We start from the raw sequence: 14,870 nt of genomic DNA, 5'->3' as shown, positions 1-14,870 counted from the left end.
CTCAAATTGGCCTACAAAAACTACGTAAGCTACAGTGCATGCGCATCAAGCTAGTTTTTCAACATTATGGCGCTCTATTCGCACAAACCATTAGTTCTAGAGAAAAAATAAACAGGACCTTTTTTGTAGGAAATTTAATGTACTTTAATTTTGTTCTGCGGCACGTTTCGCTGGATGGTGCGGTTTGAGTTAATCAAGGAAAACGTACAAAAGTGATATTAAATGTCTTCTATCTCGGAAACCATTCGGAATAGGGCATACGTGCATATGAAGTTTTCTGTTCAGGATCACTAATACTATCACCCCTCAAAACATGTACCTTTCCTCCTGACTCACCCTGTGTAATAATAACTGGTGACTCAGCTGCTCCGTAGCACGGTGAATTCTCCCTGCCAGCATTTTGCGGGAGAAGCCGGACGGTACGCAAAACCTTTGAACAGGTGCTGCACTTGCCTTAGTGTCACTTAAAATAGTGGACAGGCGCCATTGAAGGCACAGACCAGGCCTTAGATTGGGAAATAAAATACTGTCAGTTGAAATATAGTGCGTCTGCACGTCCGTTCCACGCATTCCATGAACTGGCAATCCTCCCGCTGCAGGGAGAAACGTTGTTCCAGTGGACGCTCTCACACTCTCAACAGTGTGAAGTGTATTCCTTCGGTTCGTCGTGGCTGCAAGTAGGCAAGCAGCTGTCGCACTATATACGCTATGTGATCAAAAGTATCCGGACACCCCCAAAAACATACGTTTTTCGTATTAGGTGCATTGTGCTGTCACCTACTGCCAGGTACTCCATATCAGCGACCTCAGTAGTCATTAGATATCATGAGAGAGCAGAGTGGGGCGCTCAGACTTTGAATGTGATCAGGTGATTGGGTGTCACTTGTGTCATACAACCGCACACGACATTTTCACACTCCTCCCTCATAAACATGCCATACAATAAAACAAAACAAAGAAATGGTTCAAATGGCTCTGAGCACTATGCGACTTAACTTCTGAGGTCATCAGTCGCCGAAACTTAGAACTAATTAAACCTGCCGGCCGCGGTGGCCGAGCGGTTCTAGGCGCTTCAGTCCGGAACCACGCGACTGCTACGCTCGCAGGTTTGAATCCAGCCTCGGGCATGGATGTGTGTGATGTCCTTAGGTTAGTTAGGTTTAAGCAGTTCTAAGTTCTAGGGGACTGATGACCTCAGATGTTGTCCCATAGTGCTCAGAGCCATTTGAACCATTTTTTAATTAAACCTAACTAACCTAAGGACATCACACACATCCATGCCCAAGGCAGGATTCGAACCTGCGACCGTAGCGGTCGCCCGGTTCCAGACTGTAGCGCCTAGAACCGATCGGAAACATCCCAAGGACCACTGTTTCCGATGTGGTGGTGAAGTGGAAAGGTGAAGGGACACGTACAGCACAAAAGCGTACAGGCCGACCTCGTCTGTTGACTGACAGAGACCGCTGACAGTTGAAGAGGGTCGTGATGTCTAATAGGCAGATATCTATCCAGAGAATCACACAGGAATTCCAAATTGCACCAGGATCCACTGGAAGTGTTATGCCAGTTAGGCGGGAGGTGAGAAAATTTGGCCGGCCAGTGTGGACGAGCGGTTCTCTGGAGTCGCGCGACCGGTGCAGTCGCAGGTCCGAATCCTGCCTCGGGCATGGATGTGTGTGATGTCCTTAGGTTAGTTAGGTTTAAGTAGTTCTAAGTTCTAGGGGACTGATGACCTCAGGGGTTAAGTCCCATCGCGCTCAGAGCCATTTGAATCTTTTGAACCGTTTTGAGAAAATTTGGATTTCATGGTCGAGCGGCTGCTCATACGCCACACATCAAGCCGGTAAATGCCCAACGACGCCTCGCTTGGTGTAAGCCGCGTACATTGATGTTTTAACCACCTTCTTGCTTCCCACTGTTGAAGAGCAGTTCGGGGATCGCAATTGCATCTTTCAGTGCGATCGAGCAGCCGTTCATAATGCGCGGCCTGTGGCGGAGTGGTTACACGACAACAACATCCCTGTAATGGACTGGACTGCGCAGATCCTGACCTGAATCCTATACAACACCGCTGGGATGTTTTGGAAAGCGGACTTCGTGCCAGGCCTCAACGACCGGCATCGACACCTCTCCTCAGTCCAGCACTCTGAGAAGATTGGGCTGCCATTCCCCAATGGCTGAACGTATGCCTGCGAGAGTGGAAGCTGTCATCAAGGCTAAGGGTGGGCCAACGCTATATTGAATTCCAGCATTATCGATGCTGGTGTTCGGATACTTTTGATCACATAATGTATTTCAGCGTCCGAAGCTTCTTGCAGCCCTTCTTTTTTCGGCTGCATCAGCAGGTTCGTTTCCCTACATTATCTCGTGGCCTGGTAGCGAGCACCGTGGATCTCTCCGTCTGCTGGGCAATTCCGTCCGACGGCTGTAGGGGGACAGGGAGTAAGAAAAGGATTGCTTGAGCAGGTCAGGTAAGTGTAGTGGGACTCACCACGTTTATGTCAATCTGCAGCTCCCACTGGGCGTCGTTCAGTATGCCAGCGTTGTTGATGACGATGTCCAGACGGCCGAACTCATCGTACGCCCTCGCGAACGCCTCTGGAAAACACCAGCCAGCCAGGTGATAATGGTTTGCACAGCAGGCGTGAGAACTAGGCACAAAGAAAAGTTGAATCAGACCCCTAGACATATCGCTTGTCGGTGAAAGTGCAACTTGCCCACGACAGTTCGCTGGATAATAATACGAGGGTTGCCCAGAAAGTAAAGCGCCGCATTTTTTCTTCAACAATTCTTTATTGAACTAATGAGAATTACACACACGAAAGACTGGTGTTTTATTTACGCACCCAATTTTCCACATAGTCTCCATCCCGTTCTGTGGCCTTCCTCCAGCGCGCACCAGACCGTGTTTGCCCTCTCGGTATCAATCCCTGTCCTGGTGGTGGAGCCAGTGCTTCACTGTGTGAGCTACCTCCTCATAGTTCTCAAAATGTCTTCGACGAATTGCATTCTTTAATGTCCCAAACAAGCGAAGTCCGAGGGGCTAGGTAAGTGCAGTAGGGTGGACGGGGTAACAGTGTCCAACCCTGTTTTGGGATGTGTACAGCAGTCCTCAGACTTGCGTCGAGCCGAGCGTTATCGTGTTGCAGCAAAACGTCTCCTGGTTTGCTGCGGCGCCGAAGTTGCCGTAAGCGCGTCTCGAGTTTTGTTAATGTGTTGACATATGGTTCTGAAATAAGGGACCGCCTCTTGGCATCACATCAGTGAGAATCACAGCTTCACAGTGCCAGAACAAGGTGATCATGCATGGCCTTACTGGCGGAAGCAGTTCCTTTGAATTTTTTCTTCTGAGGGGAGTGGGAATGGTACCATTCCATCGACTGTCTTTTTGTTTCCGGCTCAAAATGATGAACCCAGCTTTCATCACCTGTCACAATTCTGGACAAGAAGGCCTCCCCCTCAGCTTGAAACCGTTGCAACAAATCAGGACAGATGTTTTTTTCTATGAGATTTGTGATCCACTGTTAGACACCGCAGGACCCATCTTGCAAACGCCTTTGAATATCCAAGAGTGCGGATAATTGCATCCACACCTCCTTTGCTGACTGACAGGTGCAGCGCCAACTGCCGAGTCGTAGTGCGTGTCTCCTCGTGAATGACAACGTCAGCTCGCTGCAGCACGTCAGGTGCGACAGCCGTGGATGCTCTCCCCGACCGCTGCAAATCGTGGAGCACTGCCGAACCGCTTTCTCAAGACCTCACCCTACGTGCCCAGCGACTAACTGTACTTCTGCCAGCAGAAGATGCTCCATATACTTTGCACAAGCGTTTGTGAATATTCCCCATACTTTCTTTCTCTGCGGTGAGAAATTCAATGACGGCACATTGATTCTAAAGTACGCCATTTCCAAACTGTACTGCAGCTACGCTATCTGTCGGAAGTGACAGAAACTTGGCGCGCCCGCTCCTCAGGCTTCAGATAATACATACGTCACGTTTCGCATTCGTAGCAATGTTTTCGGCTGAGAAAAAGAGTGCGGTGCATTACTTTCTGGGTAAACCTCGTGTCACCCGCTGAGTCACTGCGCGTCATTCAAGAGGACCGTGACGCAAACACGTGGACTACAGCCTCCAAAGGCACCTCACGACTGAACGTTCACTCGCTGTTGCTGTTGTGTGTGTGTGTGTGTGTGTGTGTGTGTGTGTGTGTGTGTGTGTGTGCCCGTGCATGCACTAGTTTTAACTTTCCAACCTTTATTCGCACTCAACTCATTACATTATAGTAGAGGCACTAAGGAACTTGCCGCTGAGCGCCCTAACCACCACCACATCATTAGGAACCAAAACAACAGGAATAGAGCTCCATAACCGGGCCTCAGAGACGTCACACACTGTATGAAGATGGTATCTGTTCTCTCGGACATGTCCGACAGAACAGATGCCATCTGCATATAGTTAAAGCTAACCGGCCGCTGACCTCCTTCCTTTGTGCTGGATGCACACGCATTGCCCGAACTCTTACGGGACTCCCTAAGATTGTCTGCCGCGAGTAACGAGTGTAATGGGCAGGGGCACTAACACTGTAGTGTGTGGACATTAAGTTGGGGATGTGGGTCTCACAGGCAGCGTGCAACGGATAAATCCCTGAAGTCGCACTATCGTCTGTGCCCTCGTTGGCTCAGATGGATAGAGCGTCTGCCGCGTAAGCACGAGGTTCCGTCTTCGAGTCCCGGTCGGAGCACACATTTCCAACTGTCTCCATTGATGTATATCAACGCCTGTCAACAGCTTAGGGTCTTGATTTAATCATCATTTCAGTCAAACATTGTGTCCGCAATGTCGAGGTCGCCGTAAGAATATACTTGTCTCTTATGGCCACAAATACAAGTGAAAAAACTTCGTTTCTAAAATTGAAGATAAAAAACTATTTCCGAGTCTTCGATCTCCCTATCAGAAGAAGGCTCAAAGTCTTAGCACCACTGAATACTGACAGTGAACTTGTAAGACAACTGAGTTATATAGATGCTATAAGTAGAGCTGTTAACATCAACCTCAGATTCAGGAGCGATGTTAACAAATGGGTCCCAGCTGGAGATGTGAAAGTCAAGGACAGTCTACTAGAAGAGGTCAGTGAATATGTCTACCTTGGCCAGATTATAAATATGAAGGGAGACATAAGACCAGAAATCTATCGACGCATCAAGCTTGGTTGGCAAGCATTTGGGAAGAATTCAAAAGTATTCAGATCAAAAATGCCAGTAAATCTGAAGAAAGCAGTATTTGATCAATGCATTCTTCCTGTGATGACGTACGGATGCGAGACATGGACACTGAACTCATTCACAAAAGGGAAACTTAGGACAGCACAGAGAGCCATGGAGAGGTCAATGGTGGGCTATACAAGAAAGGACAGGAAAAGGGCAGATGACATCCGGTCTGTGACGAAGGTTAATGACATCTTAGAAAGAGTAGGTTCCTTGAAATGGCAGTGGGCTGGCCACGTCGCAAGAAGAAAAGACAACAGATGGACGAAGCTAGTACTGGAGTGGAGTCCGAGAGAGCACCGGAGGCCTAGAGGAAGACCACCAGACAGATGGGACAAAGACATCAAGAAGATCGCTGGTAACACCTGTCAGAGAACTGCCCAAGACCGCCCCACTTGGAGAAGACTTCTGAAAGCCTACCTGAATCCACGACTCGAAGAGGCCATATCATCTAATGATTGAATTGGCTGATGATGATGATGATGATGATGATGATACATAAATAAAAGTTTTGCACCACCCCTTTATTTCGAAATTTATACAAAGAAAACAAAATCTGGCTCTGATGCGTGCGTATACTCGTATATTGATTTGCAAAGTGTTCAGATTACAAAATCGCAAAGAGAAACGTCTGTTGCCCAGTGGGCATTTTTACAGCATCCCTCAGCAACATCATTACGTGGAGGAACGGCCCCCTGTTCAAACGCAGGCTTGATTACGTAGCATACCATCATTCAGGCTGTGGCCTACATCCTCGCACTCTGCAATGGCACTTCTGTGTAGGTCGTGCAGAGTACACGATCGTTGTCGCCGTCAAAAACAGATCATTTCAATCGACCGCACACATGTTAGACTGCATTCGTGTGTGGGGTACAGGGAGCTCACCCATTACGGTAATTCTGTCGTACTGATCACTACCACGCGGTTAAAATTGCAGCAAGATGAAATTGTCACCATATGTTGTCGATACGGTCCAACTGTTGCTACAGAGCCTCGCCCAGTATCGTAGAGCAGTGACATTGCCCTCATCAACCACGACAGGTGTACGGTGGCCCCATGGAGTGCCACCCCAGGACATCAGTCCACCACCACCACTTTGTTGCACATGAGTAACTCGGTGTTGGGGGCGTTCGATATTACCGGGTTGTCTCCAAACAAGTCGACTGCAATTGCCAGGGTGCCAACAGATTCGAGTTTAATCCGCAAACAATACCCGTCGCCAATTCTGGGGGGGGGGGGGGGGGGGGGAGAGGGGTCCATTCTGCATGGTTTCTTTCCCATTTGTAACAAAGTCCGTGGTGTTATGGTGAACGACGTGGTGCTCGCAATAGTCGTCAGGAGTGGAGATTCGCATCATGCGGTTGTCTCCCAACAGTCTGACGTGACACGTGAAGACCAGAAGGTTCTTCGAATGCCGAATCCAGCTCCGGAGCACTTAGCCTAGGCTTCCTTTGGCTCAAAAGTTTAGTAGATATCAATTACCCGTGCACCTCTCCAATGTGGACGGCCTGTGTAAGCTCTCAACGCTGCCTGTCAATTGGAAGTTGTTCCAAGTCCGCACAGCATCACTTTGACTCCTGTGCACACGCCGAGCAACTTCCCTTTTTGACAAGCCTTCTGACATGATAATGCGTAGTCGATCATTGGTCGCAACTGTCCTTCGTGGCATGAGGGATGTTCACTCTACTGTTCGACAGAAACCTCTGACGTGTCCCTGCTGTTGCAGCCCATACCTGTGTGGCGTCCTAGTTGTAGGTAGCGTTCACGGTAACTGTGTGTTTGTTACAAGCAACATCAGGAGTGACTTTCCGATCGGTACAGCATCAGATACAATAGCAAGACACCTGCACGACATATCGATTCATTAAATCATAAATTGTTTAGTAAAACTTTTTAGAGTTAAATAATAGACTTTAAGAAACTGGCTTTATAGGCTTTAAACTGGAAAACTGCTCTAAAACAATATTTAAACCGACACATGACCGTAGTACAGTAAGTGAAAACAAATAAAGTTTCAACGACAAAATTCAACATAATTTTATGTGGATACACTAAGTAACAGAGAAGTGTCACAAATGAAACAGGTAGCATCCTCATAAATATCCTTCAGAGTTCTGGCATGTTCCTGTTGGTCAATACTGAGACACGAGTTACTATGATGACTGAATTAGTAATCTACTGTGTGCCCACGAAGATCGACAGGGAGGATTGTGATGTAGCTTTAAAAGGTCTTGGAGCCTCAGACCATTTGTACCGAATAATAACAGTAAAATAGGATATGGAAAAATTCGTAAACTCCAGGCCGCAGAAGACATACATCAGAAATCAACACATACGATTTCTCAAGAGAACTAACAAACCAAACTTGGAATTAAGTGTATAAAGAAACCAAATTAAATGTGAAATTCTTTAAATTCTCAACATATTTAAACTGAACTTCGAAAGAACATTTTCAAAAGTGTCCACATCAGTATCAATGTCCCACAAAAGCAGTTCAATAATAGCAGGTATTAGAGACGCTTCCCGAACACTTCAGTACCTCAGTTCTTTGAAAAAGGTTCACAATGAGTCAAAGTTCTTAAATTTCAATCATAACTATAAAAAAATGCATAGGAAGATGCCAATTGCTTCAAAAATCCTTTAATGGCAAAATCATAGTACAATGCTGCGGGAAAAGTAAAGCAGTTTGGGATGTCATTAAAAAGGAACCAGGGAGAGACGAACTAAGTCATAATAGTATACCGATAAGGGATAATTATGCACAACGTTCAATAATGTTACTACCAATCGCAGAATATGAAATCAATAAAACTGAACACAACCTAAAAAATAAAAAGTCAATAAGCTTAGGCGAAGAACCAATGCTTATGGTGAAATAATGCACATAGAATATACAAGCTCCTTTAAGAAAAATAATAAATGAATCATTCACATCAGGGAATTTCCAGATAATTTAAAACAGTCAAGAAACGTATTTCTGCTAAAGAAATCTATTGCCGAGGACACAGAAAACTATCAACCCATTTCCCGACTGTCAATATTCGGAAAAATAATAGAATCAATTATGAAAGATTAATGAGATACTTGAATAAATGCAACCTTTCCAGTAAATCGCAGTTTTCTGAAGTGGTAGAAGTACAGAACAGTCATAGCAGAACTGATGCCAAAGATGGGTGTGTCACAGGCATATTTTTTGATCTTTGTAAGGCTTTTCTTACTGCTGACCATAAGATACTATCAAACCAGCTAGAAGCATTAGGAATAAGAGGTGCAGCTAATGACTGGTATACTATTAGAGGTAATGCATACCTCAAATGAGTTAAACTTTTAGTAAAACAATTACCAGAAACAGAGTACATAAAGATAGAAGTTCCTTGGGGTAGTATATTAGGACTAATATCGTTCCTGATGTATTTCAATAATGTTACCAAACAATTTTCTTTGTTGATGACAGCAGTATTATAGTCACTGAGAAGACAAGAGAAATCCTTGCAGAGTATGCAAATGAAACCCTCTAGAAAGTTACAATTGGTCAGTAAGTAATAAAATTACATTGAACGTAAAAAAAACAAACGTAATTAATTTAAGTTCTGAAGAGGGAAAATGAGACTGTTAAATTAAATACAGATGGCATTTCTGTAGACTGTGTAATAAATCCAAAATTGCTACGGATGAATATTCATTCTCTGTTGATATGGAGTGAACACTGGAAGATACTTGCAAACAGAATGTCGCCAGCATGTTATGCCCTTAGAGTTCTGTTGTCGGTGTGTAACAGCGGCTGTCGTTTAGTTCCATACTGTCCATATGTGGACTCAGTTGTTAGTTATCAGCTTCTTCTCTGGGGAACAAGTGTACAAAATATAAACACAGTTTCTAAAATTACAGAAAAGGGCCATTGTAAAAATTTGTTCAAAACACTGGGGATTTAAAGTACACTATGTGAGTAGAATTACCAATTAGTTGTACATATTATATGTAAAATTGATAATTACTACACAGACAGGTTCTGTCCATAACCATGAAGCAGGATCTAGACTGAGCCAAGAAAGAATAAATCAAGAAAGAACGAACCAAGAAAGAATAAACATAAAACTCAAAATAGCATTCTTATTAAGAAGTAAAACTGTACAATAAATTGCCCTAATGGAATTAAAAAGGTCACTAAACCAACCTTATTCAAAAATTCTGTTAAAAAGTCTGTTAAGCGACAGTAAGAGCTTGGTAAAAAAATGTAATACAAACAAGTAAAGTAATGTAATACAAACAATTAATAAGAAAACACCTAACATTTCACGTAACTTTCACACTATGTTTCTTCTTCCTTTTTTTTCTTTTGTGGGAAAACCTACTCCCAAAGCTATGCAATTTATAATACTAGCACCTTATACTGTTTCTGAGCTCGTCTTATTCGATAAAGAGAGATGTCGAACCAGATTTTCAGGCTAGCAAATCGGAAGTTGCAATACACAGCATGGAACCCATGGTCCTGATATCAGCTGAATTTTGTGCGTAGTGTTACGTTATGAAATAATCTGTGTGTAATGTGAGCAGGGGCTGGAAGTGAGAAATGAATGAACAATGTAGCACTAGTCTTTTACATTATCAAACAACTTCTTTGGAAATTAGTGTTGCGCACTAGGGATAAGAAGTGCTGTTTTAAACAGACTGACCTTGTATTCGGGACGGTGGAGGCTTCACTCTTCACCTGGTCATCCTGATTCACGTTTTCCGTGGTTTCCCTGAATTACTTCAGGCAAATGCAGGGATGGTTCCTAGTATAAGGTCACAGCCGACTATCCGTCCCATCCTTGCCAAACTTGACACATACGTATTTAAATTCCAAAACGTACGAATTACATCTATCGCTCTTAAATTGTATTATCACGACCTGTCCAATAACCTTGTGAAAGTGATCTGTGGATGAATAAAACTACTACTACTGCTTACTACTGTATCGACGACAGTGTGTCCATAGGCGAGCTGGTGATAGGTCACTGGAAGTAGCGATTCTCGAAACAAATTACCTCTCCAACTTCTGGAATCACGGTGTGGAGAAGAACTGGATGTGACAACAGGACTGATTTGGTAATTGTTCAAGGCTAGGGTATCCAATGCTATACTGCAGCAGTATAATGCAAGACATTTCTACTGAGGAATATGCGGATCATTGATTGCTATCCCGGTCACTCAATAAGGTCAGCTCTAGAGGACGTCTGGAATGCAGCTAGTAGGCTCAGGGGAGAGTAGTGTCGTTTCATCGAAACAACATGGAACGAGTTAGTTTACAGGATGTGTCTACAAGATTAGTGTTATAATTATGGAACACAAAATTTTTAATCGTGATAAAGCAACTACACTTAAAAGTAAGTCTTTTTTTCTTGTTTTTGTGAGCTACCAGTTTTTAAACAGAATTTCGTCAGTGGTATAGAAGGAGCCGTCCCGGAGAAAAGACTTTAGTTTAGATCTAAAATTTGCTTTGCCACCTGTCAGACATTTTATATTACTGAGCAAAGGATCAAAGACTTTTGTTGCTGCATATTTAACTCCTTTCTGAGCCACTGACAGCTTTGACAGTGTATAATAACGGTCGTTTTCTCTCAAATTGTGATGGATGCTTTATGACGAATTTCATTAGCGAATATACTTATGGTGACGACGCAGTTCAAATGCAAGGTCCTTGAAGACGTCTGTAGGTGAACACCGCGTATTATTCCTACCTTTCGCTTTTGTGCAATGGATACTTTCTAAGTGGTAAGTTACCCCAGAATATTATTCCATAAGACGTTATTGAGTGGTATGTCACAAGGTTAATGCGTTTGTTTCCAAGAATAGCAGTTACACAAAGAGCAGTAATAGCTACACTTAATTGTTTGAGAGTCTTAGTAGTACACGCTCAGTAATGTGCACAACAGGCAATCGTACACATTTTGTATTTGAAGCTCACGGTAAACATGGCGATTTCCGATTACTGCAACCCTCTTCTGTTTCCAGTAGTTAATAAAGAGGAGCAAGAAGATAATCGCCATTTGAGCTGTAGAATGCAAACAAAACAGACCTATTTCTAGTTAGTTCTTAGTTGGTTAGTTTTAATTAAAAATGTTATTAAAATCTATAATTCGTTGTATCATTCCACGGATATGCTTTCTTAGCATAACAGTTTAACAAAGTGATTCTGTTAGCGTTAGTATGAAATGCGCTGAAGAGAACACGTGCGTATCACCGTGAAACAAGAAGCTGGAAGAAGTTGATGTGCAGTAGAAAATGAGGAATGAAAAAACAACAGACAGGTTTGGAGAACAAGAGTGATGAAGCTGTGTGTGTGAGTGTTTGTGTGTGTGTGTGTGTTTGTGTGTGTGTTTGTATGTGCTTTACTGAACAGTCGAAAAGAGAAAAAAAGGAAACCCGAGATAAGTGGGAAGCACCAGTCATCGGAGGTATCGGCTGTTTCCAGCGTTTTATGTGATATTGATGATATCAATAAAAAGTTTACAACGCACTGAATACACTGCCTACTTGTAGTAAAAACCTAAGGAGTTATGTTGAGTCTGTGAAGAAGTAGGCAAAGAAAAAGAATTGTGGAACAGGTGTGTTGGGTGCTGTGCATGGGATCGAGCTGCGTATCCTGCAGAGGAGACGCCAAGATTCTGTTGAGGGTGACTGCATAGCCAAGAAATGAAGTAATGAACATTCTAAAAATTATTGAAATGTGAAAATTAAAGAGAGTATACGAGGGTCATTCATTAATTAAAGAGACAAATTGGTCAGGAGAAAAAAGCGTTTACAATACTTTTACAACACTTATTCTACTTTTAAACATAATCCCCTTGAACATTTATACACTTGTTCCAACGTGCTACAAGAGTTTTTACTCCGGCTGCAAAGATTTCTTTATCTTGATGTTTGAACCAATTTTCCACAAACTTTTTCAGGTCCTCGTCGTCCTGAAACCTCTTCCCACCTAATGTCTCCTTCAATGCACCAAAGAAATGGAAATCACTGGGTGCTACATCAGGGATAAGGCAGTACTTCCCAATCCATTTTGTCGATGCTCTCTCGGGTTAGTTGAGCAATATGAGGACGTGCGATGTCTTGCTGGAGAATCACACCTCTTCTCTGTGATCCACGACGGCCCTCTCTCCTGGCTGGCTTCACCTTCTTTAGAACCAAATCCGAGTAGTACTGGCTGTTCACTGTACGCCGCTCTTCGAGATAGCCACAAAAAACTGCACCTTCAGCATCCCAAAACACCGACAACATGACTTTTCCTGCTGATGCTTGGGTTTTGAGTTCTTTCTTGACTGGTTAGTTGGTGTGCTTCTACTCCATGCTTTGTCTTTTTGATTCTGGCTCATAATAGTGAACCCAAGTTTCATCACAAGTTAAAATTTTGTTGAGGAAGTGCTCACCTTCTCTTTCACAATCTTCCTTTAGCTCTGTGCTCACTCTCAACCTTGTTTCCTTGAGTAGCCGCGTCAACTTCTTTCGGACTCATCTTGCACATGCTTTGCGGTACCTTAGCTTGTTACAGATAGTGTTATGAACGGTACCAGTACTAAATTAAACCTTATCAACTATCATTTCCACAGTCACACGGCGGTCGGCACGAATAATGTCATCAATTCGACTTTCAAGTGAGGGAACTGAAACTGCAACTGGCCGGCCAGAACGGTGTTCGTCAGTCACTGAGTCGCGATCACTTTTGAACTGCTCCACCCACCTGTAATAATTTGCACTATTCATACAACCTTCACCATAAACTTTAGACACTCTACAGTATATGTTCACTGGTTTCTCGCCTTCAGCAAGTAAAAAACGAATAACAGAACGTTGTTCAACTAATGTGGACGTTTCAAGCGGAGTTGCCATCTTAAAATGTATTCTTGAGGCTATAAACAAAACAACCTTAATACACCAGCTGATCATTGCTCATCCCAGTGATGCCAACTTAAAGCCATCAAAGTACCAAACTTGTCCTACTAACAGTTTTTTCCCCGGACCAGTTTGTCTCTTTAATTATTGAATCACCCTCGTACATTCCTTGTTACTGTTTACATACACTGGTGTGCAAAACGTAAGGGCGACATTATTTCTCGCGCCAAGTGTCACTACAAAGTAAGATAGTTCTATCAAACTTGGACCATACATAGAAAGAACCGCTACAGTACAGTACAGAAGGTAACTGAAACAAATATGCAATGTGTATTTCTTTCCAAAATAAAATTCAATCGTCAGTTGACAATAAGGAAATTTGTTTCACTATACCAGTTTCAACAAATTAGTCTGTCATATTGGGAAGGCATGGCAGATGTCAGCGTCTTCTGCTCAAACCGGTATAGAAAACTAAATTTGCTAATTGTGCAACTGAAGACTGAATTTTGTTCTGAAATATGTACCACATTTGTTTGGAAAAAACAGCTACGAACGAAATCACGTATTTCATTCAGAGACGTTCTACACTATACTGTAGGAGTTCTTTCTATCTATTGTCCCGTTTCATCCAGCTACAATTACTTGGCAGTAGCACATCATGCGGAAGCTGCTTTCGTCCATAAGCTTTGCACACCAATGTACATTTAAATGATTTATTTCTTAGCCGAAATAGGCAGATATTTTCAGTGGTGATTATTTTCACTCATACTCGTTTAACATAAGCTTTCTTTCTCTGGTGCACAATTCTGCAACCACTGTGGATAATTATCCCATACCGTAGGGAACTGAGCCTGTAACAACGACTCTGTACTATTGTACATATAAGTAATTCTGTTCATCTGATTTTACTATAAACCTGTGTCATTGATGTTCTGATTTCATTTCTTTTTGTTTCATGCCATTATGTTAAGAAAACTGTAAATAAGTTTCAATGTGAATATAAATGTTTATGTCAAATGCCTAGTAATACTGTGATAGAATTGAAATGTAACAAATGCTGGAACTGTTGTAAGATGTTTAAAATTGTAACTGTGCGTCTGGTCCATACGTTGGAAATGTGTTAGGATATGTAGAATGCAAAACCTCGAGGGAGCGGTAAAAGGTGGATGGCAGGCGAGCGCGGGAAAATGCGCGCGGGCACAGCACGGCACAACGGGCTCAGCAGTAGTAGTTGGAGTTTGGCACTGGTTTGAGCAACACCTTCTGGAGCGAGGAGGCTCTCCTGGAAGACATAGCTTCACAGAGCCTCGGGTATGCCGTTCCAACGCCCACACAGCATGGCAAAATTCCATAGGCACTAAATGGAAAAGTATTGCGACGCTAAGAAGAATTAAAGTGCCGATACATCAAGAGCCATAGCTGTGGTTGTATGTGTGCTCTGTGCCTCGCCATCTCGCCGCCCGCCAACTGCCGCATCAATACTAGCAGGTTGAAACTTTTAGTACTGTATTCGTGTGGATCAGAGAGTGAACTGTGTTTGGTTGGTACAATAATAACCTAAATTTTACCAGAACTTTCCCATCATTTAATTATCCTCACAACTAACCTAGACAGGGTCCTTTCCAAATGTTGTGCAATCCGAGTGTCCCGAAATGAAAATTAAAATTTGTGTTAATAACAATTATTTGCAGAACTAGCTATGTTAGAATGGTGTTTAAAGAACTCTTTTGTTAA

The 14,870-nt window shown here is 43.1% G+C and overlaps 1 protein-coding gene across 1 annotated transcript in view; it reads right to left on the bottom strand.

The window, feature by feature from the left end:
• The window catches only part of LOC126092937 (15-hydroxyprostaglandin dehydrogenase [NAD(+)]-like), a 137,958-nt gene that overhangs the window by 67,971 nt on the left and 55,117 nt on the right, over positions 1-14,870 (bottom strand). The window contains exon 3 of the mRNA XM_049908668.1: positions 2,492-2,598. Coding sequence (XP_049764625.1) covers positions 2,492-2,598 — 107 coding nt within the window. The remainder of the gene's footprint in view (positions 1-2,491; positions 2,599-14,870) is intronic.

Source organism: Schistocerca cancellata, chromosome 7 (genome assembly GCF_023864275.1).
Source record: "Schistocerca cancellata isolate TAMUIC-IGC-003103 chromosome 7, iqSchCanc2.1, whole genome shotgun sequence".
Lineage (NCBI taxonomy): Eukaryota > Metazoa > Arthropoda > Insecta > Orthoptera > Acrididae > Schistocerca > Schistocerca cancellata.
Note: the sequence above shows the minus strand (reverse complement) of the source record. Positions and strands in the feature narration are given on the sequence as shown.